The following is a 27138-nucleotide window of genomic DNA, read 5'->3' on the forward strand; positions in this document are numbered from 1 at the left end:
ATAAAGTGCTCACTTGTCATTAGATATTAATATTAGATATTAAGCTCATGGTATCTTTCAGTTATATGTATAAAAATAAGGTTTTAGTTTATATATATATAATACTACATATAAAGGCAATATTGTATATGAAAGCAAATATATATTTACATATTATATATAAAATCAAATATAGTTTTAGTATGTGTGTGTGTGGACACACACACACACACACACACACACACACACAAACACACACACACACACACACCCCTTCCCTATTTCTTATCCCTAGTGCCAAACATGGGTTCTATCAAAAATAGGTATTTGACGAATGTTGGATCAAATCAAATTACTGTACAGTGAACAAGTGTTATGCATAAATCCCATTCGGTGTAAACCTCAGGACACTAAGGTTCGTGTTAATGTGCTGTATATGCTAAATTAGAAGACTATTACGCATTCCCATCAAATCCAAGACTTCTGAAAAGAAAACCATGAAGATAGAGGAGCAACCACCTCCACAAAACTATGAGTGACTTTAGGTTGGTATAGAATGAAGTTAATCTCAGCAACGGAGCCTCCAGCTTGCAGGACTTCCCACAAAGCAGATACGATACAGGGAAAAACATTTGTAGTAGAACACAGAATTGTGTCTATTCCTACTCTTTCAGCAGTTTTTAATTCAGAGAACAATCCTGGAATTTTTCAAGAGTGTAATAATCACTCTCCTCCCTATCGTGTGTACCCCACCACTATGACGTGCTGCCCATTCTTGCCTGCTTCATTCAATCATTTAGCACTTCCAGACATGGCGGGCACCACGTTAGGCACCAGAAATACACAGATGAATAAAATCCTAAAGGCTAAGGAAGGTAGCTGAGGGCATATAACATTTTAGAATGATGAATACCATTCTTTTCCCCCCAGGGAAAGAGCATGATTGTGTCAAAGAAAGTTACAGGTGTTGGATTTTGAAGCCACATCCAAGCATTTTATTTTTCTCAAATATGGAAAAGCAAGGAAAGAAGAAAAGTGTGGAATGAAATTAGGAAAGGAAGAAAGCATTTTTATACACTTGACTGTGAGATTTTATTTCAAATGGAAGGCAATGAAAAGGGGAAAACAAGTGGTGTCTCAAAGAGAAGTTTTACAGGCACCCTGCACTCTTCTCCTACAAACTCTGTCTCCTTCTCCCAAAAGAAAAGGAAGAAAAATATATAGAAGTTACTAGAAGAACCAAATAAATCCTGGCAGGGTAATTAATGAATGCCAGGTCAGTCACCCATGTGAAAAAATAAAATGTGGCAAGAAATCATGGCTTTGTCAAGAACTTTGAGGTTTTTAGACTGGAAGCAATTTGTACAATGACTATTTTGACCATACAACTTCCTAATCTCAGTTCCCATAAAGTCTGGGTGGGGGCCAACTGGAATGGTTCGTCTCAGCTGCACAGATATCGTCCACAGAGGAAATAAAAGGATTTTAAACATTGGAGTCATTTCCTTTGGTTCTTAGCTCTTTGAGGGAAAAAAAAATCCTTTCGGTCAGTGATATCTCCAGCTCAATTCCTGCAGCCTAGCTTAGAAAAATAAGAAAATCTGTTCCCTGAAACACTTTCCAATCAGACAAGTACAGGTCTCAACTCAAAACATTTAAGTTCAATAAAAGACTTTGCTTTGCCAGAGGGTTCTAGGAAGACTAACGCCTTTTTAAGGTTCAGACTGCTCTCTAATGAGTTACATAAAAATCCGCAACCAGTGTAAATGTCAAATGTGAAAGGATGTGTTCAGGAGAGAGACCTGTATAATCAAATCTCGAGTCGCTCCTTTGGAACTGCTGCTGAGGGGTCTCGGTGAAAATAATAGGGCCCATTTATGACACACAGCACAAATGGTAATAGCAAGTTACCTCTCAAGTGGAACCTTAGCAGCTTTGGAATGGTTACCTGAATGTGTTGAGAGCAGAAAAGCAGCACTTTCCAAATATATCCTTCAGCTAAGGACTTTTGGAACTGCTGCTAAGATTATAAAGAAAAGATGGATTGTCAGAATACTCCTCTGCTCATGTATGTGTGTGTATGTGTATATATATATTTATATACACGTGTGTGTGTGTATATATACATATATATATGTGTGTGTGTGTGTACACACACACACACACACACACACACACACACACACACACACATATGTATTCTAAATACCAAAGCTGGAGACCCAGCACCCACAATATGGCTCACATGCCACAGAATTTGAAATATTAGACAGTGTTTGTCCAAGATCAATCTACGAGGAACAGGAAGTATTCTAGCTGTCCCCACCACTGCTTTTGTTTGGTTTACTTTGTTCTTGTTTTTATTTTCCCGGCAAGGTCCTTGGTATTAATTCTCAACTCTTTGGATCAGTTTCTTGGTGAAAAGGGACTTTACAGCAGCCTGGGACAAATATAAGTGGAAACGTAAATAAATAGAAGTATACCTATATCTTGAGATCAAATCTTCAAGTTTTAAGACTGTTGAGGTTACTTATTCCAGGAATATTTGTGGAGAGGCTTACAGATTTTAATGATTAAATTTAAGAAGGACTCATGCATTATTACAGTCTCTAGATAATGATTTAATTCCAACTGCAATGCCAGGTGAATCAAAATTCTTCTTATTACAACCCACCACATACTGCAGCTAAAGAATAAATTGCTTTTATCAACCCTTCTCAAATGCTCATATCCCAAACTTGGACATATGTGGTACATTTATTTATTAACCAGCGTAATAGAACAATGGCAAAGCAGTCCTCCACTTCTTAAATAATCCTGAGGACTATCTGTGGAGAGATAGGGAAGACAATCCTTCCATGAGGTGGATTTTCCCATTTTCTTCTTTCTCTTGCCTTTTATTTTTAATCAATCTGAATGAACAGTTAGAAATTATATGAAAAGGGAAGCCTTTGCTAACTCTATCAGAAACATCCGATGTTTCTGAAACCAAAAAAAAAAAAAAAAAAGAAAAAAGAAAAATATTACTACCATAACATAAGAATTTTAATTGCATATAAATTTAAACCAAATGTTACTGGAAAAGTTCACCTTTTACTTTCCAACTTCTGCTCTCCAAGGAATTCCAAACTCAGGAGCACAGTGTCAGCAAAGTGACTCTGAACATGAACAGATATGAAATTTCTGTTTTCAGTTAGTCTTGTGACACATGTGTTTTTATTCTTTCCTAAGACACAGTGGGACCCCTCAACTTTTAAGTCATAATATGAAAATCCCATTTTGTTATTATTCTTATAAACGGTGAAATGATTGAGCAATATTCTCCAAGTAAGGGCAAACTGGGTGTTATTCTTTATATATGATGGTCTTATGAGCAGAGCCCATAATTTCTACTTTTTTTTGCCTACCGATTCAAACTCTTTTTCCATGTTTCCCTTTATAACCAACAGCAGACATTAGCAAAGTGTTGGGCTAAATATAGTGTCAAAGTCTTTTGACATGGGATACTCAGTAGACCAAACACAGAGACTCACAGAGGCACCAGTTCTCAGTAAAAACTGTTTTTCACATACGCCATAACACTAAATATGACAGTCACGCAAAATACCCAAGCACAGAACTAATTTTCTGCTGTCTTCTGTTCACACACAACAATGCATTATTTGAACACTGTTAAATTTGACAGTCAAACTTATTTTTAGAAACCAATTTTTGACTTTAATCAACTCTCTGTCTCTCTTGAAAGACTTTCTCCTTTGTCATTAACCAAAAGGAACCTCTAATTTTTTTCCTAATAAAATGTTTATGAAATACATAGAAAAATCCTGGAACATAGTGGGAGCTCAGTGTCTCGTGGTTCTAAACAACAAGAGAAATGCATGGTGTCTGCTAATAATTTTTCAGGAAAGAATACAGAGGGTGTTCTGGGGTGAGGGGATGGATTGAGTAAAGACCCCTGGGTGGTGTAAGCATGATATATTGGAGAGAAAGTCACTGACCTGCTTGGCATTAAAGGTAACTGTTGAAACAAAATCAACAATACTCTGGGTTGATCCATATTATGGAGGTTCTTTAAACCCATACTGAGGAATTCAGACTTAATGGAATAACAAGTCACAGACAGGTTTGAACCAGGTAAGGGACATGATTAAGCACTGCTGAAAAAAGGCGATGAATCTGCCAGAGTACCGAGTCCAAATGTTCTTACCAAGAGCTCCTGCTTACTGCAGCTGTTTGATAAATGGCTACAATTTGTCCCAGTTTCTAATCACAAGCCAAATCACATACATGATGCTTTCTTGGGACTACATCCATGTAGTGAAAACCTAAGATGTGGTTAAGCCATTCGTTATTTTATTCTTCCAGACATTCCCTGGATAACTATTTCAGGTTTCAAGCATGTGCTAAGCATAAGTGAACCAGGAATGAACAAGATACAGTCTTTAATTGTTTTCCCTTTTTTTTTTAAGAGAGAAAGAGCACCCACAAGAGTGGGGGGAGGGGGAGAATCCCAAGCAAGCTCCACACTCATCTCACGATCATGAGATCGTGACCTAAGTCAAAATCAAGAGTCAGATGCTTAATTCACTGAACCACCCAGGCACCCCTTTATTTTTTTTCCCTGAAGAAGTATATAATTTTTAAAAAATTTTTATTTCTCAGGGGAGGGGGCGGATGGGGCAGAGAGAGGGACACAGAATCCGAAGCAGGCTCTAGGCTCCAGGCCATCAGCACAGAGCCCAACGAGGGGCTCGAACCCCCCAACCGCAAGATCATGACCTGAGACAGAGTCAGATGCTTAACTGACTGAGCCACCCAGGCACCCCAGGAAGTATATGATTCTTGCTCTTGATAGGCCCATGACCTAAAAGGAACATGAAAAAGAAAAATCACTGGTCATATCCAGTTTGTTAAGTGCTGGCTGGAATGTTTTGGAGAACAAAGAGCGTTATTAAGGGATATGGAGAAAGAATACTTGAGTCAGCTTGGGCAGGGGTGGGGGCAGGAAGACGGCTCTGAAGACTAGTGTTTATCAGCTCAGTCTTACAAGTCAAGGAAGAGCACAGAAATGGCACAGGAGAAGGAGGACATACGAGACATTAAGTGGCCAGGCTCTAGAACAAAGCAAACCTGAATTCATATCCCCTATTTGCTATTTTATAGTTGTGGGGACTGAGACAACTTTCTCGTCTCTCATGTCTATAAAATGGGGAGATAATTATAACAGTGTGAAATAACACTTCCATAATACTTCTAAAGTTCTTAGCATAATTTCTGCACATGTACGTGCTCAATAAATGCCAGGCTGTATTATTAGATGGGGGAGGGGTGGTGGTGGAGGATGTTTCAAGCAAAGGGAATAGGTGCCTCAGTGCCTTTACGTGGGGCATGTAAACCGGTACGGCTGGACATGTAGAAAGAGATGAGAATTGACCGGGGCCATCAGTGTTGGCCACATGGGTTGGTCACTGTACATCTACAGGAGTTCTGCTCACAAGGACTACAATGTGAATGTTCCAGCAGTCCCAGAGTCGTACAGGGCTCACATCATCCAAAAACCGTACTAGCTTTTGTGTTAGAGACTAGAGGACAGGCCAGATCATAAAAGGCCTTTATTCTATGATAAGTAATTAGAAGTTTTGTCAGTTTGTCATCTCATTGCAAATGATTCAGACCTCAAAATTGACACAAGTGACTGAATTTTAGTGAAGATGTACATCTTTAAGTTTTCTCATTTTTAAATAAATGAGTGTTTTTTTCTTTTGCATTTCAATACTGTTAAATTATGCTCACACTGCTCATTTTTGTAGACAGCACAATTCCTCTTTAAATATGGGGATTCAGAAATCAATATATAATCATATATAATCTATAATCATAGTTCCATGATTCCTTCAAGTCCTTAGCTTTCTGAATGCACTGTTTTTATAGAATTCTGTTCAGATATTTAATACAATTTTGTAGTTTACTTTTATTTATTGATTGATTTTGTTATCCTTTAATGGATTAATTGAGAAATACTAACTAGCCCTTATGATTTGCTAGGCTTTGGTTTTGTAGATATAGTGAAGTATGTTTACTCCCTTGAGAAAGTCAGAGTCCAGAGAAGACATAAATGCACCAATAATTATATCTATCAAGCAAAAATATCTTCAGTAGTGGTCAGACATCATGTTTTGACCTAAATGTTACCAGAGCATACATAGATTTTTCTACTTTTCTTTTTCCCAATTAACATCATACTGCACGCTCAAAATAGTATTTCTTTGATAAAAAAATGATACGATTAAGTTTGTTTGCTCAAAGGGTTGGGAAGGTTAGTGACTCTTGAAATGTAGTCATAAAAAAAAAACACGTTTGCTTTTAAATGAATCTATTAAAAAAGAGGCATCTCCACTGCCCCTCTAAATTAATTTTTTTTCTTGGTTGAATTCTCATGGGCAAATGATCAATAATTTCACCAATTATCAATAACTTCCACTTTGTTTGGGTTCGTGTTCTATGGCTTAAAAAGATCCTAAGGTTCTGTGCACTTTAAGTGGGCTTCTGCTCCCTGAACCAAGGACACAGTAAGTCTTAGTGACGCACATATTACCCAGGAGGTCATTTTTTTCCCTGCTGGCTGGGACAGCGCCGACGTATGTGTGGCCTGGATAAAACATCAGTCTAGTTTCTGGCTAAAGAGAGGGAAGCATTTCCTCTCTAAACTTAGAGACCAAGTTTGTACTTCTGGAGTGTATCTGAAGGTCATAGCCTCTGTGTTTCCACATGTGTGCAGTCGGCTAATGAGGGCTGGGAATTCTGAACACAACCATCTACAAATTGTTTAGAGAACAAAGCCCAGATGAAACCATTTGCCACACACAGAGCTTCAGGTAACGTTTTGCCTCTTGAGTTAAATCTCAATGAGAAAGCTTTACGTGTCTTTCCCATTGTTTGTCCAAAAAATTCAAGGAGCTGGCAATGTCAAAGCAAAGTGGTAACCATGGAGGAACAAAGGGGCGCCTGGGTGGCGCAGTCAGTTAAGCGTCCGACTTCAGCCAGGTCACGATCTCGCGGTCCGTGAGTTCGAGCCCCGCGTCAGGCTCTGGGCTGATGACTCGGAGCCTGGAGCCTGTTTCTGATTCTGTGTCTCCCTCTCTCTCTGCCCCTCCCCCGTTCATGCTCTGTCTCTCTCTGTCCCAAAAATAAATAAACGCTGAAAAAAAAAAAATAAAAATAAAATAAAAAAAAAACCATGGAGGAACATGGATGCCAAGCCCTAAAGGATGTTCTAGTTTCCACTGCATAAGGAATTCATAGCCGCCTACTGATAACAAACTTCAGATTGAAAAGGAATCCAACAAAACATACTCGTGTCCTAAGAGTCACTTGATTTTGATTACAAATATAAAATGGCTGCCTTGCTGTTACACTACATCCTACAAAAATCCCATCAATGAAAACAGACCAAATGCAGATGACGCTGCTGGAGAAGTAAAATAATTCTCTCAATGGTCCCAGTAATGAGGACTTAGTTATAAGATCAGCATCTGGAAGTAGAACATCACTCCTGAGACACATAATTCTCAGGGACTAGGCAAGAAAGAAATGGGAGTCAGAGTCTAAACATTGTAACAATTCCAAGTCAACACTTGGGCAAGGGATTCTAGAGTGAAGTCAAGGGAGTAAAGCATGTGCCTAAATAGTGCTGTTCATGAAACTAAACACAGATGCTTCAAGTTTCTTTAAAACACAAGGGAATGAAAGAGCAGGCAACCTTTGGGTTGGAGTTAGAAGCTTTAAGGCAACTTGGGACAATAGAAAACTATGTGGCTGGGGGAAGAACCTTTTGAGAAAAAACAGACTGAAAGAGGAAAAACTGACACAGGCATGTGTGTGTTTTGCAGCAAGATCTGGTTTGTGGATAAATGCAAAACATTCAAAGCCTTTTTGATCAACCTTTTAGAATCCAAATAAGAAATTAGTTGTTTGTCCCTGGGTTCATCCATCAAGGAGATAATGACCCCAAAACACTGTCCACAGCTAAGTGCAAACTATTTAAAGGAAAGAGGGGAGGCTGCGTAAGTAATTGGGATGGAGTAGCCTCTTCAGAGGTCTTAACCTTATCCTCATGAGCAAACACAGGAGGCAAGCCAAACAGAACTTAAATATGATGAAAGAGAGCATTTGCTGTGAAACTCTACCACATAGGCTCCTCAAGGAAGCACACAGCTCATTCTGAACCCTGCAAGGAAGGGGGATTATCAACCACACTTTGTCTTCCTACCACCGCCCATGATCCTGTGATCTTTTCCCACTTAAAACTGATTAAACTGCTGCTCACTTGAAAGTTAACACAGGTAAAAAGGCTAGACATTTGTCAATATAACTTAAGTGCAAAATTGAAGTTAACAGAAAGCCATATTCAAAATAAAAAAAAATGGAATGAAACAAAATGATCAAACTATTTTCAAAAGACGCCCGTGCTTTCAAGGCATGGTCTGCACACTCTTTTATAGCTATTGTTAGTAAGTGACAAAACAGAGCGAGAGCCTCCAGTAAATACTGTTTACAGTGGGATAGAACTGGATGGGTAAAAGGTGTTGTGTGTTTTGTTTTTGTTTTTTTTTCAAACTGTCCACCTTGACACGAAATCAAAACATTGTCCCTGTGTCTACCTGTCATTGATAACATCCAGGACCATGTACTGGAGTCTTACTTATGGGGATTATTTTAAAGTAGGGAGAGCAAATAATGGAGGGCTAGACTTTGACCAACTTGTATTTCAAAGCTGTAGAACGTTGGGAAAGTTCTTCAGTATCTCCAGGTGTGCTTCCTCATCAGCTCAATGGGCACAGCAATAATTCTTGGAGTTATTTGATACCCATGCAAGGAGGCATAAGCTGTTGAAAGTTGAAGAACGTGCATGCCTTCAGGGGCCCCAACAGGTACATGTGTGAGTGAGGGGAGCTGGTTTTAAGACAATTAACAGTGCTTCAGCTTCTACTAAATGTAAGAAAGGATTCACATCTAAATATTCTTAAGCAGCATCATAGCTAAACATTCCTTTAGACAAATTTACTCTTTCAGTGAATGATAGGAATGTTCAAAGAGACTTACAGACTCCAGTATGCTCAACTACCATTTGACCCAGTCTGAGTTGCACAGCATATTAGTATACATATATCTTCTGCCCCCATAACCACTGCTTACCATATTTCTGAGGACCCTAAAGCTCGTCATCAACTCATCCCCCCAGCTCACTGTGGTAAGTAAGCAGGTCTTTTCTCCTGGGCAAACAAATCAAAGACACCATTCCTGACCCTTACTTTTAGAATGCTTTTTTTGCTTTGTTTTGCTTTGTCTTGGTTCTTTGGTGTGTTTATTTGGTTCACTGATTGATTGGTTGGTCACTAGGTTGGTGGGAAATAGGTTGAGGAGTTTACTTCCATTGCTTAAGGGAATTCAGATGGGAAAGATTAAAAAGTGGCCAAAGGCTGATAGGCCTGATAGCCTTTGATGCTACAAAAGACTACAGTGTAAGAGAGGTACTAAAAGGCTTCCTCCCCAGAATGATAAACTATGTTCTGGTTTTCCACAGGTATGTATTTCTCCCAGCTCATGTACCACACTGGTTTTTTTATTGTCTACAAAAGGTCCCTTGTAAACTGAAATCACCTTATCTGGAAAGCTATACTCTGTATACTTTAAAGAAAATTTCCTTAACAAGAACAGGGTCGAAGAATTGGCTCTTGTCTAGAAACTTGGGGAAGACATAGAAGAATGATAGGCTGAACGAAATGACATGGAATATAAATAAGATATATCCAGTTGTAATACGGGTGCCTGGGTGGCTCAGTTGGTTCAACAACTGACTCTCGATCTCAGCTCAGAGATCTTGTGAGTTTGAGTCCAACATCAGGCTCTGTGCTGATTGCATGAAGCCTTCTTGGGATTCTGTTTCTCCTTCTCTCTGTTCGTTCCCCGCTTGTGCGCTCGCTTGCTCTCTCTCTCTCTCTCTCTCTCACAATAAATAAATAAACGTTAAAAAATATTTAGTTGTATTAATAGTTGACATGAATAGTTCACAATTGGTGGCAATACAATGATGCAAAGTATAAATGTTATTTTTTACACAGATTTCAAGTCTACACATACTTTATCAATGCTTGAACTTGATATCAAACCTTTTATTTGATAACTGCCTATGCAAAGCTAACTCAGTGTGACTTGTCTTACATTATCCTCCCACAGTAGAGAAAAACCACAAAGAACCTGACCACTATCTAAAGCATAACAGCTTCCCTAGGACTTCTTTGGTTTATGTAACATAGTGGATGCTTAGTTACATACCAGTATAGTGATTTCACTTCAAGCTTCTTTTAGTGAAATTACATTTTATTAAATTTACACTTTATGGCAAATCTTTAGATAATGGTTTTTAACATTCTCTTAGGGATGTAAGCATCTCTTAAATATTTTTTTGCCTCCGTCTCCACACACACAAACACACAGATGTAAGGACATGCATGTGTAACTACGTATACATAATAAATATATAAGTAAATACATTAATATATAATAACATGTATGGGTGTACATCCATTTCACCTGGAGTTATTCTCATTTGATTCAAAACAATGATTAGACATTGAAATAGAGTTTCATACGAGAAATTTTGGCTTCTTAAGTTTCTCTTTAGTCAGGAAAAAATTTGCAAACCATTTATCTGATAAGGGGTTAATAGTCCAAATATATAACAAACTCAGAAACAAACACACAAAGAACCCTATTAAAAAATGGGCAAAGGATCCGAAATTTTTTTTTCCAAAGAAGACACACAAATGGTCAACAAGTATATGAAAAGATGCTCAGCATCACTAACCATCACAGAAATACAAGCCAAAACCACAATGAGATATCACCTCACACCTGTCAGAGCGGCTGTATCAAAAAGATAAGATATAACGAATGCTGATGAGGATCTAGATAAAAGGAACCCCTATATGTTTTGGGGGGAAATGTAATTTAGTACAGCCATTACGAAAAGTAGCGTGGAGGTTCTTCAAAAACTAAAAACAGAGCTATTGTATGATCTAGCAATCCCTCTTCTGGGTGTCTGTCCAAAGGTTATGAAACCAGTACCTCAAAGAGACAACTGCAACCCATGTTCATTGTGGCATTATTCACAATAGCCAAAATATGAAAAATACCTTAAGTGTTCATCAACAAATGAATAAAGAAATTGTAGTATAGAAATACAATGGAATATTATTCAGCCTTAAAAATAGAAGACATCTTGCCATTTGTAACAACATAGATGAATCTGGAGGACATGATGCTAAATGAAATAAGCTAGCCACACGAAGAAAAAGCAAAGAAAACAATGATCTCACTAGTATGAGGGATCTAAAAATGCCAAATATTTAGGGGCAGAGAGCGATTATCAGAGACAAAGCACTGGGGGAAATGGGAGATGTTTGTCTAGGGGTACAAAGCGGCTGCTGTGTAGGAAGAACGTGTCTAGAGATCTAATGTACAGCATAATGATCATAGTTAATACAGTACTGAATATTGGAAAATTTGTAAGTAGACTTCAGGTGATCTCTTCACACACACACAAAATTACTATGTGAGGAGATGGATGATATGCTAATTAGCTTGACATAGTAATTGGTTTACTACATATAGGTCAAATCATCATAGTGTCAAATGAATATATACACTTTTTATTTTGAAAAACAAAATTAAGGGCACCTGGATGGCTCAGTCAGTTAAGCGTCTAACTTTGGCTCAGCTCCTGATCTCACGATTCATGAGTTTGAGCCCCGGGTCAGGCTCTCTGCTGTCAGCACAGAGCCCACTTTGAATCCTTGGTCTCCCTCTCTCTCTGCCCCTCCCGCACCTCAAAAATTAATATTTTAAAAAATAATAATAAATAAAATTGAAAAAGTTTCCTCTAGTCAAATCAGTAGCGATTTCATCATCTGTTTTTAATGAAAATATACAGAATTAGCCATAATTTCTTTAAATGTGATATATGAAATTAAAGATTTTCCGATCCTTAACCCCTTGTCACTCAAAAATACCTCATGAAATCCCTTGAGAAACTTTTTTAATAGTATTGTTTTAAAAAGCCTCTACATTCACCTCACAAAATTCTCTTTTTGAGAAAAACATTTTTCCTTTCATTCATTCCTTCAATGATAAGGTATACTTTCCACTTCACTTATCTATTGTAATAGAAGTACCCCAAAGACATAAATTCCAAGGTGCCTCAGAGTATGTTTCTCTTGGAATTTTATCACGCGACTTCGGTACAGTCTCAAATGTGGTTATTTTCCACATCGTCCTTAAGCCCAAAGCTCAGTATGTTCTTTAACATTGCTTCCCTCAAATCTTTTGTTTCAGCTCCTGCTTTTCACATAGTGGACAAGCCCTGAGAATGTAAACAGCTGTGATATCAGCAACATCTTATTATTTCTTCTTGAGAGAAACTGTATCTTTGTCAGTATCATAGGGAGGTATTCCAAAGATGCTTCCTGAACACAGGTTTCTTCCAAAGGGCTGACGTAAGCTGAATGGCCAATAGGTCTACCTGGATGTCTAGTAATTAAAATGAGCTGCCCTTTTCTTAAGAGAAGTAGTTCAAATTAAATGCAGACCCGGCCTTTTCTCTCATTCCACAGCACGGGAGGAAAAGACGCCAGTGTTTAAAATGATCATATGAAATAGAGACATTGTATCACCAACATTTTACAGATAAAGAGACATTTGAGCTGACTTAGAGCCACTCGCAGAACCGTAATAAATGATACATTCACCTTTCAAATTCAGTTTGCGTTTTTAGAGTTCCAGGATTTTTTTTTAGCCATATGCATAAGTTTTTCTCTTTCATACCCCAGGGTTCTCATTTCTTTACTAAAGGAGAGAGAAAAAAAATAGCTATTTTAATAGCAACATGAATAACCAATGAGTCAATAAGAACAGTGACAAGGATCAAATCAGATGATGATTGACCTTACCCTAAATTAAATATGCCTTCACTGTGATTTCAAAACTAAGAAAGCAAGGGTCTTTAGGGTTTTTTTTTTCTTTTTACCTCTGAACTTGTGACATGATGGAGTGAACAACATAACAAAGGGTAAATAAAGAACCTATTTTTTTCAGGTTTCTTTTTCAGAACCTATTCAACTCAGAATGAATTCCACCACCTGCTACTGTGTCAGAATGTGTTTGTCCTCAAAGACATAAGGTTTGTAGGCCTTGAAAAATCCTAAGGACTATCATATAGCTACTACCAAAATGTATGAAAGAAACATCCGTTAAGTACTTACACTTTCTGCTATGAACAAAGCCAGGCTCAATAAATATGTGTTAATTCACAAAATACACATTCCTTGAACATTTTAAAGGTACTCAGAATTACATTAAATTATGTAAGATATGTAGCAGCTCTAGCCAGTACGGTTCCAATGAGAAGAAATCCAAGTCCAAGGCCACAAGAAAACTTACCTGATGTACCAGATACATTACAAACATGGTTCCACGTAACTGTGAAAAATACTTTTTTCATTGTAAGGTAACTTCATTTGACAACTGAGGAAACGGATGTTTAGAAATGTTACGTAACTTGTCCATGAGAACTAAAATTACTAGTTGGAGATTTTCTCAGTATATACCTCATTTGGAAAATCCCTCAAGAACTAAGTGGGGTTTCTTTTGGAAGACCTACGTATTTTGAAATCCTATATTTGAAAGGATATTTATTTATAGGGTATTACAAGCTTACATTTATTTTAATAAACTGGACAAACACATATATTTTCCATTATAGATTATATTTTGCACATTATTTAAAATGTATTACCATTTTTTATTTTGCATATCCTTAGGAAATCATTGAATGAAAACAGAAATTCAAATAAGGGATAATTCCACCTCATAAAATAAATATTCTCAGTTAAAATGCTTACTTTTAAAGAGTAACTCTAGGAAATTTGTGTATGGGTATGCCTTTGGTACCCCTGTTTTTTTTTCTTTCAGAACTATAGAACATATACCCCTCCACGTTTATTCTTTCCATTGATGCAACATCAAAGGCTCTCAAAGAGAAAGTCTCTGGAATCTAAGTAACTACTCTGAACTGTACTATTTCCTCAATAACTTAGCAACACAAAATAAGTCCTGTGAGAACCCTGAGGAGTTTTATAATATAGACTATAATTGTAAAAACAAGAGTGATTAGATTGCATAAGATCTTTGACTCCAGATTTTGCTTAGAGATGATAGTATTGTAAAGTGTTTAAGTGGGAGGGAAAGAGTCTGCTGAAAACTTCTTGAGAAGGTTAACTGAGGAAGAAATAACTGACACAGACTAGCAGAGGTAAAAAAAAAGAGAGAGTATTTTATGTTATTAACAAAAGTCGATTTCTAAACATAGGGAATGAAACACAGAAGCAGGAAAGCAAATAGAATATCTGAACAAAAGGATTTCTGTTAAGTTAAAAAGTATGGATTAGTAAAAGTCATGTTCAGGCTATGGGAGGAAGCAATAGGACTGCACCATTTTACATTGAAGCCATTTTAAACTTCACAAAAAAATGTTAATTTTTTTGCCAATAATGTAATTTCTGCATGTGCAAAGAATTAGGAAAGTAGGTTATAGTAGTAAATGCTGCCAAAAATAATTTTATACTTAAAACAGCAGGATTACCCACTGTATCTAGTATCTGTGGATAGTTTTTCTTTTGCCTACTATGTATATTAACAGTGATTACAAGCAAATGCTGAGTAAATAGACAGCTATAAAAGACCTTTGAAGAAACGTGTAGTTGTATGACTCCCAAATATAAGATAAGTATATATTTTGCTTTACATTATTTCAAAGACTTCTTACACAGAATAACAACAACAACAACAACAACAACAACAATAATAATAATAATAATAAAGAACTCTCTAAAATACTTAATCTGTTGAATTGAAAATGACAGGATTGGAAGGATTATTTTTAATAGGAGAAAACATCTTTAGTTTTGTTGTCTACATGAGCTAGAGACAACAAATGGAGACCATTTACCTTCAGAGAAGTTATTCTTTCCAAACTATGGCTGTAACACTATAAAAATGGGGATTTTCTCAAAAGACGTCCAGGGTGAAAATGTCACGTAAAACGTACCTACAGGGTGATTCTAAGTAAACCTGAGGTACTGACTGAAGTTAGTAAAGTTTCTACACAAACCAACCTTTTCTGAAATGAAAATAAAAGTCAACATCAATACCAAATGAATGTTTATATATATTGTCAATGCCAATATATGCTTATATATGGATTACCTGTGATTGGTAGTAAAATTAATACTGGAATAAATTAAACTTCACAAAAGAAGCTCAGGGAAATATCACACATTTCATTTTCCAAAGGGAAATGCAGTTGTCTAAATACAGATGATTTTGTCTTTTTTTTTTTTTTTGTAACCTAATCCTATTATTTGAAAATTGAATAAATGTGTTTTTCAAGTCATTTTGCTTCATGGGCTTCCTGCTCAGTAGACTGTGAGTCCACCTAGGGGAGGTGCCTATTTCTCTCAAAATGTAATTCCTTAGTCTCATACATTTCACAGAACATTTATTTTAGTTTGCACTGATTTGTGGAGATAACAGGTACTGAAATGAGGCTTTCCATAGTGTTTAGTTTCTTCCTTTACTTGCTTTGTTTCTGTGTGGACAAGCCCAGGGTAGGTATGCTATTTTCTGGAAAGCAAATAGTTCCATTTACACATATACCTTCTACCCAGGTGCATGTCCATAGGCAGAGGCCGCCTCACACCCTACAATGACTTTACACAAAAATATGACAATATATAATATCTCCTCCTTCCTCCAGGTTCATCGGATTTAATACAGAAATACATACTTCCCTCACTTGCTATATAAAAACTCCCTGTCAGTGAATAAGGAAGTAAATGATAAATAAATTGAATATTTCCAAATCTGTCCAAGAATATGGCCTTATACTCAGTTACATAGAAATGTGTTTTTTTTTTAATGTGTAACACAGCCATGAATCTAGAACTGCCAAATGGATTCATTCACACCCCTCCTTGAAACCATTTAAGACGGTTCTATCCCTCTCTATAAAATTAGCAGAGCATGCAGAATTATTTTTCTTACACAAGAAATAACAATTTATGATTCCATTTAATAAAGAATGAATGATGTCCTCCATGGGTGAGTTCAGAACTTTTAGATACTTGTCTTCAACTTTGATTTTAAGGGCCCAATGAAATGTTAAAGGCAACATAAGCTTCCATAAACATAATTCAACCAGCTTGTGACAACAAAGGCAGAAGGGAGTATTTCAAACTCTTAGAAGTTGGTGTGCTTGGCACAGGCTAACTACACTTATATCCTATGGCTATTAGGCCTGGAAACTTTCTATGGAATATCCATTACTCATTCCCTCTGCTCTGAACACATAGCCTGTCAGAAAAATGGTGTGGGGAGGGGTTCAGAGGAAACCAAACTTAAAAAGCAGGAAAAGGCAGAGACAAGTAAATTCATTGAAGATTTACACCATGTTTTCAATGGCTTCCTTCATTTAATGTTCCCTGACTTTTTAAATTAGCAAATATACTTGACCCGGAGGGAAACACAGGGAGGAAAACAGAAGAACAAACAAACAAATAAACAAACAAACAAAGCCCTGCAAATCTCTGTGACTTGTACAATAGCTCTTATTTGGTCCTTGCATTTGAGTATCTGAATGAACTGTGGTCTGCTTTTCATTACTCTCCATCTGGAGCTGTTGCCTGCTTTGTTCAGCAATTTCTGGTCATTTTGGCCTGACGGTGACTGTTGTGTTTTATGTTGCCATATTTTACAGAATGAAAGCTGCCACAGCCACCACCCAAGAAAACAATCTTGAAAATGAGAGGTTATGTTGAAAGGGTTCTCCTTGACCCCTTCTGGAATAGAGAGTAAGCACGATTCTCTGGGCCTGCCTACTGTTTGTAACTTCAGGGTGTGAGTGGGATACAAGTAGGGAACAAAAGCCTTTCTTTCAGATACTAAGATAGGGTAAGCATCTAACATTGGGCTAATACATCAAGGTTCATTTGGATGCTTTTTCTTTTCATCTCCAAGGAGACTGGGGCATTTACTTCCTCACACCCCACTAAATACTAACTTGCATGTAAATATGCTGCTTGTGTAACAGCTCGTGAAAAATTGAACTCATATCATATCTTTAAAAGGAAAAATAAATAAATCCTGTCTTCCTAATATTTGGTTTTAATTGCATAGCCTTAGTCTGGAGGCAAAGTTGCAAATGATTCGGAAGGAAGTGTCTCAGAGAAGACCAAATCCAATTTGCATTCTCTAATGACAAGCTCCATGCTGTTAGTGATTTTGTTTGAAAAAGCCACCTCATCCTTTCCATCTCCTTCCTTGAGAAAGCCATGGTCAAGAAGAACTCAATTTCTGCACATTATGAAAAACAAAAACAAAAACAAAAACCATAGCATTCTCTCCCAATCCATTGCTATTATCATCTGACATTATTTTACAAAAAACAAAGAAACATATAGTCGTAGGCTACTAGTAATTCACAAAAAGAACTATCAAATATATATAACTGAAACCAGATCATTGTTTCCAAGAGTTGTTTTTTGTTTGTTTTCTTTGTTTGTTTTGCCTGAAAAGGCAACAAATTTGGAGAAACATAAAATAATAATCTATCACCCATATTCCCACCACCTTAAGACATTTTTTTTTTACCATTTCTAGTATTTCATACCACAGCTGACACCAGGTATTGTTGAGTGCTATCCATGTATACCTCATTTAATCATCAACTCAGGCCCTATTATTATCATCATTTTATAGATGGGGAATTGAGGCACCCAGCAAAGTTGAGTCATTTACCACAGGTGGCACAGCTACTAAGTGGAGAGGCGGTGTTCAAAGCAGGCCCTGGCTGCCCCACAGATATAAAGATAAGGAATACTTAGTCTCAAATATTTACTTAGCTCCATATTTATTTTGCACATTATTTTGTATTCCTCCATATTCATGTAACTTCCTATAATCAATATGTTCATAATGTGACATAGTTTAAGTCTTCTTTCCTATCATTGTAATGCTTGGATCAGTTGTATATGCTCCATAAGCTAGAATTGGGAGGTTGCCTATATTTGTCCCAAGATAGAGAATGAAAGAGGGCCAAGCACGTGCATATTTATACATTCTTTAAAAATCTGTTTGAATACGATATGTGGGACAACAGTCTCCTAGTAATTACTAGTATCAATAATATTCCCTTTATTGTTCTTTCAACACTGACCTTTTAAAAAGACTCTACCAATTTTAGATGATACCAGTGAAGACGGGTGAACCAGGCACACAGGAAGCAGCACTGGATGGCCTGCGTGAAATGACCTCAGCTTCCTGAGTGCATATAAGCTATCATTACTTTCATTTGCACACTCCCAATTGTTTCCTAACTCACCCTGAGGACACTGCTCCTTTGTAGCCCTCTCGACTTTTCTTTTTCCTTCTAATACCTCTTCTCCCAGTGGACTATAGTGAGGAGTCCTCCTTGCTCCTATGGCCATCTGGTTTCCCTCCTACCTACATCTCCAGTTTAGAATCCTTCATCACAAAATTTTATAACCAGTGAATCTTCATTTTCACTATGGTCTACAGATGCCCAGTATCATTGCTCACACCTTCTGGTTTACTTTCCCCAAAACTATGCCTGCTTCAATTCTTGGCGATTTCAATAAATATTTAGATGGTTGTTTCAACGTCTCGTTTATTCAGTTCTTTGAACTGCTCAACGATGTCACATCTTCCTCCCAACCTCAGAAATGTGCTCCCATGTTATCATTAACAACTATAAACAATTTTCCATAAATATAATTGCTGCCTCTTCCCAACTGCATGTAGTTTGTATGGGTGACCATTTCAAGGGCCAGAAAGGAATACTCTAAATAAGACTCAGAATACCATTAAGATAGTATTTTTCCTCAAACATGAAAGTGACAGTAGTATCTTTCTGACCAAGAGTGCTTAACTTTTAGGATACCCACCTCCACGTGCTTGATGAAGGTTGTAATTCAGAATCCCTACTGTTAACCCACAGACTCCAAATGCTGAGGCCAGAAAAGGCAACTGGAGACTTCTATCCATATTATGTATAATGACCATATATTAACTCCACCTTTTTCACACCACCCTCAAGGCAAAAGGTCTAACAGCCCTCTGCCCTCCCATGAAGTCATCTTTAGCTTCCCTTTTATTAAATGATCTTCCTAGGTGGTTCCATGGTTCCCCTCTTCCTTCCTTCCTTTCTCTATCCTTTTCCTCCCTCCCTCCCTCCCTCCTTCATCTCCTTCTGTATTTATTAGTGCTTATTATGAGACCAGGAGTCCCCAAACTACTTTTTAAATGCATATCACAATGAATAAAAATATTTTGTATCAGCAAACCCAAAATTTACATACTTATATGCATAAAACATATGTATTTGTAAAATTAACTAATATGTTCTACACCACACAGAGAAAGTTGATCTAAAAACAAAGAGAGATATATTCTAACATTTCCTTCTAGCATCCCCAGCTGAGAGTTTAGCATTGCTCTACAACACCTCACTTTGAAGATAAACTTTCAAGATTACACAGGTCCTGTCTTGAGTTTAAGCCTCCTTGGAGGAAGAGACAGAGAATGAGGGAAAAAGAATTAAATAAGTAGTTACAAGAAAATGTGGACAGGGGTGTTAGGAGTTTCCATTCTAGTTATGTGGGTCTGCTCAACTACATTCTGAAACTCTTTCTTTCAAACACAGACCTTTCCCATGCCCATCCATTCTGACTTGCCTTTATAAACTTTCTTCCCCCAAAAGGAATCTCCACCTCCTCCTCTCACAGTTTTGTATGTATATCTCCAATATAGATACCTCCGTTATACTTTCAGGTACTTTAGGCTGATACACTGACTCTAATAAGTATGTTACGATTCGTTTCTTCATTTTCTTGTTGGTTTCCTTTTCAAATTGAACTGTTAGATGACAGAAACCATATCTTACTATTTTTTGTCTTGTAGTACCTAAGCACCTAGCACATTTGTGACTTTACGGGAGACATGGAATGCTGTTTGTTTGTTTGTTTGTTTGTTTTTTAATTGCTGAATAGAACCTGAATACTGTCACCCAGATAGGCTGGGAAATATCTTCAGTGTATGAGTGCCTATTCCTAAAACATATGAACATTACATCTGTATGTGAAATAGGGGCAGTGTTTAGAATGATCGTGGCTCTACCATACTTCTGGTATTATAAGAAAGACTGGATTACAGGAACAACAAATAACATATGTTACAAGAAGCATTCCAATTTCCTAGTAAGAACTGAGTCATGCGAGAGAGACCATACAGATTTCACAAATAATATAAAATGCAACTCATGAAAGAGTATGGGATTCCCAGACATGAGGAGACATGAGTCACAGATATAGTCAAATAACTTCAGAAATGTTTGTAGGGGGGAAAAAAGCCTTAATAAGATACCAACTCAGATCCCGAGAGATGCTGACAGCAGAAGCTTAGACACAATGGGCCCACCAGTAAATTCATTCCTAGTCAACCAATGTCACTAAAGCTTTAAGGAACAGATAAATTAAAACGTGCTTTGCATGGGGAAGTTCGCCCCAGAGTTCCTCATTTTTATATAGGAAATCAATTTGCATCACTGATGATATCATTCAAATCAGACAACCCCAAGTTGTTAAGAGGTAATTTAGTTTTACGCTGAAGCAATTTGATACTTGTTCTGATTTGTGATTTTCATTTTGTTTGTTAATGAAAAAAATTAATGAACAATGTTACTAGAAATACGACTCATCAAAGCCTTGGCATTATTAAAGAGGTTTGCCATATTCTGTACATCGTGATCATTGTGCACCTGGTGTCTGGACTTCTGCCTTAAAGGAGACATCAATGGAACAGGCTAGGCAAGAGCCCAGGGTATAGATGCCCTTACACATACCTTTGCACTGATTTGTGTTTTTGTCCAGAATTGCCTTTGTGGATACAATTTTTCCATACCTGACAAAGAGAGAGAGAGAGAGAAATTCCACGTTATTATAGCCCAATGAAGACGCTTAAAATACCTTAAAGAACGTCGGTGCACACACAATTGAGCAGGAATAAACCAAGAAAACAAGCACTGTACTCCCATTTCACACCTGGATGATCACTTTTCACCAGTTCTTCTTTATAACTTGAGAATGTGCTTCCCTACGTAATCACTGGGTTGAGCCTTCAAAAATAAACCTGTCAGCCTGTCATAGGTGGCTGAAAGGGGGTTGTATGTGATTGTGATCAAAGTAAATCACACTGTGGATTGCTGGAGAAAAGCACAGACCTTGGCCCCAGCTTGAACAGGGCTTACATCCAGCTCTGGCACTCACCTAGCGTTGTAACACTGAGCAGTTCAACACAACTTCTCCAAACTGGTTTTTTTTTTTTTTCATCTGTAAAAATGAGAATTGTAATACTTCCCTTTCAGGATTTGGGAGAGGGTTATATTGAAAGATTAAGAGTTTCTAGCAGTGCTCCTAAGATAAATAGGATTTTTTTTGTTACTAAAAATATATAGTGTGAGTTGAGACTAAAGACTGAATTTTGAATTCTCAATACCTGCCACCATATGTAATAGGAGCTCAAAAAATGTTTGCTATAAACAAATGAATGATACAGGTAATCCAATGGTAGTTCATACAACAATGAAGTTTCTACCAAAAATACATATAAGCATATTCATTATCCTATCATCTCTTGCAGAAGACCTAGTTTAGGTTTCGTTTTTTAAAAGGTGGTTAATATGGAGAATGAAATTCAATCTCTTTAAGCCTGTTTCCTGAGGCATAAATGATAGAACCAAAGAAGATGGCTTCTAAAAGCCTGTCTTTCTTTAGGATTCTATGAAGGATGCTTCTCAATAATCATACTAACATGGAGAAGTTATAATGCAAATTTAAGCAACAAGTTTACTAACTACTCATTTTCATGTTCAAGATTTCAGCCATGTCACAAAATATTTGGCAAGTTTTCTTGTAATTCTGTGTTCCTAAGCAACTGTGAGAATATATGACAAATAGTAAATATCCCATGGAGTAATAAACTAGGTTCCCCCTCACCACTGTTTCTTTTGCATTTATAATCCCCTTATTAGGTCATTAACTCCTTGCAGTATTTTGGTGGTTATTTATTAATATTCTAATGTTGATAATGTCATTGTACTAGAAATGTCTTTGCCTCTTTTCTTTCCCCCAGATGTTTTGACCAAGGATGAATTGAGGGTCCTCTAGAAATTTACAGAATTAATTTCATTATGAAAGCAATACCACTGATAGCTTTGAAAATCATTCCAATAGGAGCCAACCTATTAACAGGTCATAATAGGAACTAGAATATACTTAGATGAAGGGGTCTGAGATAATTCCCACCAGTCACTTCCATGCTCGCGGTTAAAGTCAGCCAGACTGGCATGAAGCTGTCCAATAATGAACTGAATAGATACTGTCATCATAATCCTGACATTTCAGCTACCACTGCATTTTCTACACCACTACAACTATAACTCTATAGTTAACTAACTCAAAGAGAGCATGGCTGAGAGTATCTACTACTATTTTGTAGATATAGAAAGTATAGTCTACGAAATCAGTAATTTGATCAAAATCACATAATTTGTGAAAGGGAGGGAACTGAATATGGGATTCTTAAAATGGGTACAGTGCTTAAGTACTACATCATCTGCCTCCAAAACAGAGAAGCTACATATATCGACTTTTCTAGTTTAATCAACCTTCATGTTTTTGAGAATTCGGGTATTAGACCCCAAGGCAATAGTGGTTAATACGTTGTGGCGACAAACCGCCAAGGCTCACATCGCAGTCCAGCCTGGGTATATCTGATTGGCTAAGTAAGCCTTAGGTGTGCTTTGTATCATTTCTCTATAATTCTATAAATCCATTTATTTAAACATTCATTTAGACTATTATGTAAAATTATGTACATCTACGTATAAATATATAAAATGATTACAATAGTATCTAGGGTTGTTTTCAGGGTTAGGTAAGGTTTACTTAAATGAGGATAACGGTGGCTGGTACAGAATAAGTACTCATTAAATATTAGCTCTTCTTGCAATTATTTCCTCCCTGTTATCTGCTACATAAAAATGTCTCTAGTCCTTGGCATTCTCTGATGTTGATAAGAAATGGAAAGGGTTAAAATTCTGTCCCAAATGACAGCTTAAAATATTACTATGTAGGGGCGCCTGGGTGGCGCAGTCGGTTAAGCGTCTGACTTCAGCCAGGTCACGATCTCGCGGTCTGTGAGTTCGAGCCCTGCGTCGGGCTCTGGGCTGATGGCTCAGAGCCTGGAGCCTGTTTCCGATTCTGTGTCTCCCTCTCTCTCTGCCCCTCCCCCATTCATGCTCTCTCTCTGTCCCAAAAATAAATAAACGTTAAAAAAAAAAATTAAAAAAAAAAACAAAAAACATTACTATGTAGACTGTCAAAATCTTACACTAAGAAATTTGGCAGGTAAAATTATTTACTAAAAAGGTAATTTACATTTACCCTTTATATTGTTATTTTTAACGTTAGGGATGACATTACTATGTTCTCACTGTACTTAACCATACAAATACCCCTACAGGTTTAAAGCTTTTGTATGTTTGATATGTATTCCTGAAATGTCTATTACTTCAAGTCTATTATGTTTTTTAAAGTTTATTTATTTATTTTGAGAGAGAAAGAGAGCAAGTGAAGTGCAGAGAGGGAAAGAAAGAATCCCAAGCAGGCTCCGCACCATCAGCACAGAGCCCGACTCGGGGCTCGATCTCACAAACCATGAGATCATGACCTGAGCTGAGATCAAGAGTCAGGTACTTAACTGACTGAGTCACCCAGGCACCCCACGCCTATTATTATGCGAGCCCGCTTCCTCCAAAATTCCTCATCTTCCAACTGACCACCCTCCCCCTACCCCCCAACCACCAACCAACACAGTCTCTCCTTCAAGTTGTATTTCAGCCCAAGAATTTCTCTTTTGGGAAAATAACCAGTAAAATAGTGTCATATTTGAACTGTCTTTCAGTCCACAAGGGTTCAAGGTATCTATAACTGCACCTACTAATGACAATAATGCTCGCTAAACTTAGGCTATTCGGGCAAGCAAACATTTGCAAGATTACACGTATCTTTGTGTAGAAAACAAAAAGGGAGAAGAAAGGGAACATTTGCTGAAACTTTGTTTCCACACAAAGCACCATTAATACAGTATGGAAGAAGTAAAAACCAGAGGAAGAAAAAGAATTTAGAACATTTATAACCATCTCACATCAGGCACACAAACCCTTAAGACAAAAATACTTCTTAATTGGTTTCTAAAGCTACTCCTGAAAATTTTATATATAAAGTACCTTCCAAATTAAAATTTAGCTCTCTCTTTTAAAAAGGAAATTAAAAATTACTGTATCTCATAGTGAATTACATCTCCCAATGGGACTTTTAGCCTATGGTGTGCATACTGTCCTAGTATAACAATATTACTTGGATGTCTTTCTTTTCCTTCATTAAATGTAGAATATGTAAAAAAAAAAAAAAAAGCTATCTTTTTTTACAACCAAGAAGGAAAAGAAAAAGAAAAGAAATTATTTCTCATGGAAAGCATCTGTGAGTATTTAAAAAAAAAATTAATGTTTATTTTTGAGAGAGTGTGTGTCAGCAGGGGAGGGGCAGAGAGAGAGGGAGACACAGAATCCGAAGCGGGCTCCAGGCTCTGAGCTGTCAGCACAGAACCCTATGTGGGGCTTGAACTCACGAACTGCGAGATCATGACTTGAGCCGAAGTCAGACGCTTAACCGAATGAGCCGCCCAGGCGCCCCTAAAGCAACATTTTCCTAAAACAAAATTTTATGTCCCAGTATGCATTATAATATTACTGTAAACGCAAAGTCACACACACACACACACACACACACACACACACACACACATCAAAAAGCAAATTACGCTATTTCTTGATTTCCCTATTCCTAATTATGCTCCAGGCGAGGCTTTCAATAGTGCCAAATCTCGAAACAATAGGACACAACTGAGCATATCTGACTCAGCCACTAACCTGAATAGAGCTAAAGGAATGTAATTCCTTGGCTCAGTTACAGTATTCTGCATTAACAATTATTTCACAAAGCTGGGATATGCTTTAAACAACAAGAGAAGGTATTTAATGGGCCATTGGTTCCAGTTCGTGTTTGAACTCTCACGATGACAAACAGGTACTTTCTGCATGACTGGTGCTGTATTCTCCATGCTCTGCAAAGTCAACATCTGATGGAGGTAAATAAAGTGTAGACATTTTTTTTAAGACCCAAACCACCGTAAACAGAAAAGCCACCAATGTACTATACCTGTGAAGAATTCTATTCAACTTTTCTTCCTGATCTTTTGTCAAAGTAACTAATGGACTACAGTAAAAACTGCTGTATAGACTAATGATACATTTTTACACACTCTGAAGAAAAAGACCTATGTCTGCGGCAAAAGGTATTTCCAAAAGTAAATTATTTCATTTATTTCCTCTTCCTCTTCTTTGGGTTTAGAGAAGACTGTTAGTATTCATAAAGTCTTTCTTTATGACATCCCTGAGTAGAAAGCAGAATCTGGTATACAGAGAAAAATATTATTTAGCTAGAATTATTATAAAAATTTTAATTTGTAAAATTAAGTTATTTTTTAAATATAAATTCTATTTTTAAAATATAAAGGAATTATATCTCTAGGAAGAGGCTATTTCAAGAAGATGCCTGGAAATAGACAGCTGAGCACTGACACAATGTGCCTTCTGGCTCCAGAAGCTTTCAGACAAATCCGATCCATTTTTCCATGCTTTCATTTCATACAGCTAGAAGAGATACAAGATTATCCACAGTCAACTTCCTCCAGGGGGTTCAACTTCTTGAGGGAAGCACATAAACGAAGTGAGCACATTCAGTATCTTCTCTTGGCCAATGTGTGAAGCCCCTAATTCACGGTGCTAGGATGCTTTTGGACATAAGATATGTGACTCCATACAATAATATCTGCATATTCAACAGCTATCGTGAGTGCCCACACATTCTCCAAATCCAGCCATGTCCCAAGGAACATGTTCTTTCTATTCTAAGAGGACTCTGTAATTACAAACAGTAGTCATTCCACAGTAACTGTCCCCTGATTGTATTTTATGTATTCATAACTGAGTGTTATGTATTTATGTATGTGTTGTCTATTAACTCACTTTTACTATAGCTTGTCAACTCAAGTTTTACATTTAATTTTTTAAAGAATACTCAATTCTTTCTGGCATCTACTCTTATTCTTAAACAGCATTTGGGTCAAACTATTTGTTGATACACTTGATTATTCCACAGGCAACCCTAATTTGAACTAATAGCATTTTTTATTTTCCAAAGTTGAAAAGAAAATAGAGCTATTATGGGTCTACTCTTCGTGCATTATGAAGACATCAAATTGGTGGTATCTTTCTATAAAGAATTTATTTTTAAATCCTTTTGCTGAATCACCCACTGTGTATATTAATTCAAAAAAATACAGGCAAAGACTGAAAATAGAGTCTCCACAGTCAATTAACTCCCAGCTAACTCATTTTTCACATGCCTTCTGTATTGATACCAGACTCGAAAAAGGTACTGCATTTATTTAATGGATGAAACATTATCCTTTCAGAAAATGTGGCTGTTTGTCTACTTCTTGATGGTTCATTATTTGGCATTTAGGGATGCTAATGGAGTATATCTATGGCTTTAGGGATCCAGGAGGAATGTGGTGGGGCTATGCATTTGATGGGCCACGTCAACCAGGTTTCATCTACAAAAGAAGTCCACAACTCACTAATATTCTGAAGCCTTAGAAAGCTCAATCTACCATCGAGAGGCCAATGCCAGCAATAACTGAGTTAGGCTGAACTATGTCCCCTCAAAACTCATGTGTTGAAGTCTTAACCCCCAGTACCACAGAATGTAACCCGCATTTAGACAGAGAGCCTTTAAAGATATAATTAAGGCAAAGCAAGGTCATTTGGGTATCCTATGACTGGTA

General features: G+C 37.1%; 1 protein-coding gene across 6 annotated transcripts in view; it reads right to left on the reverse strand.

Moving 5' to 3' along the window:
• RBMS3 (RNA binding motif single stranded interacting protein 3) overlaps nucleotides 1-27138 on the reverse strand; it is a 727926-nt gene that overhangs the window by 496609 nt on the left and 204179 nt on the right. For all 6 annotated transcript variants that reach the window (XM_047874915.1, XM_047874917.1, XM_047874913.1 and 3 more), the window contains exon 3: nucleotides 21011-21069. In XM_047874915.1, the coding sequence (XP_047730871.1) occupies nucleotides 21011-21069 (59 nt within the window). The remainder of the gene's footprint in view (nucleotides 1-21010; nucleotides 21070-27138) is intronic.

Source organism: Prionailurus viverrinus, chromosome C2 (assembly GCF_022837055.1).
Source record: "Prionailurus viverrinus isolate Anna chromosome C2, UM_Priviv_1.0, whole genome shotgun sequence".
NCBI lineage: Eukaryota > Metazoa > Chordata > Mammalia > Carnivora > Felidae > Prionailurus > Prionailurus viverrinus.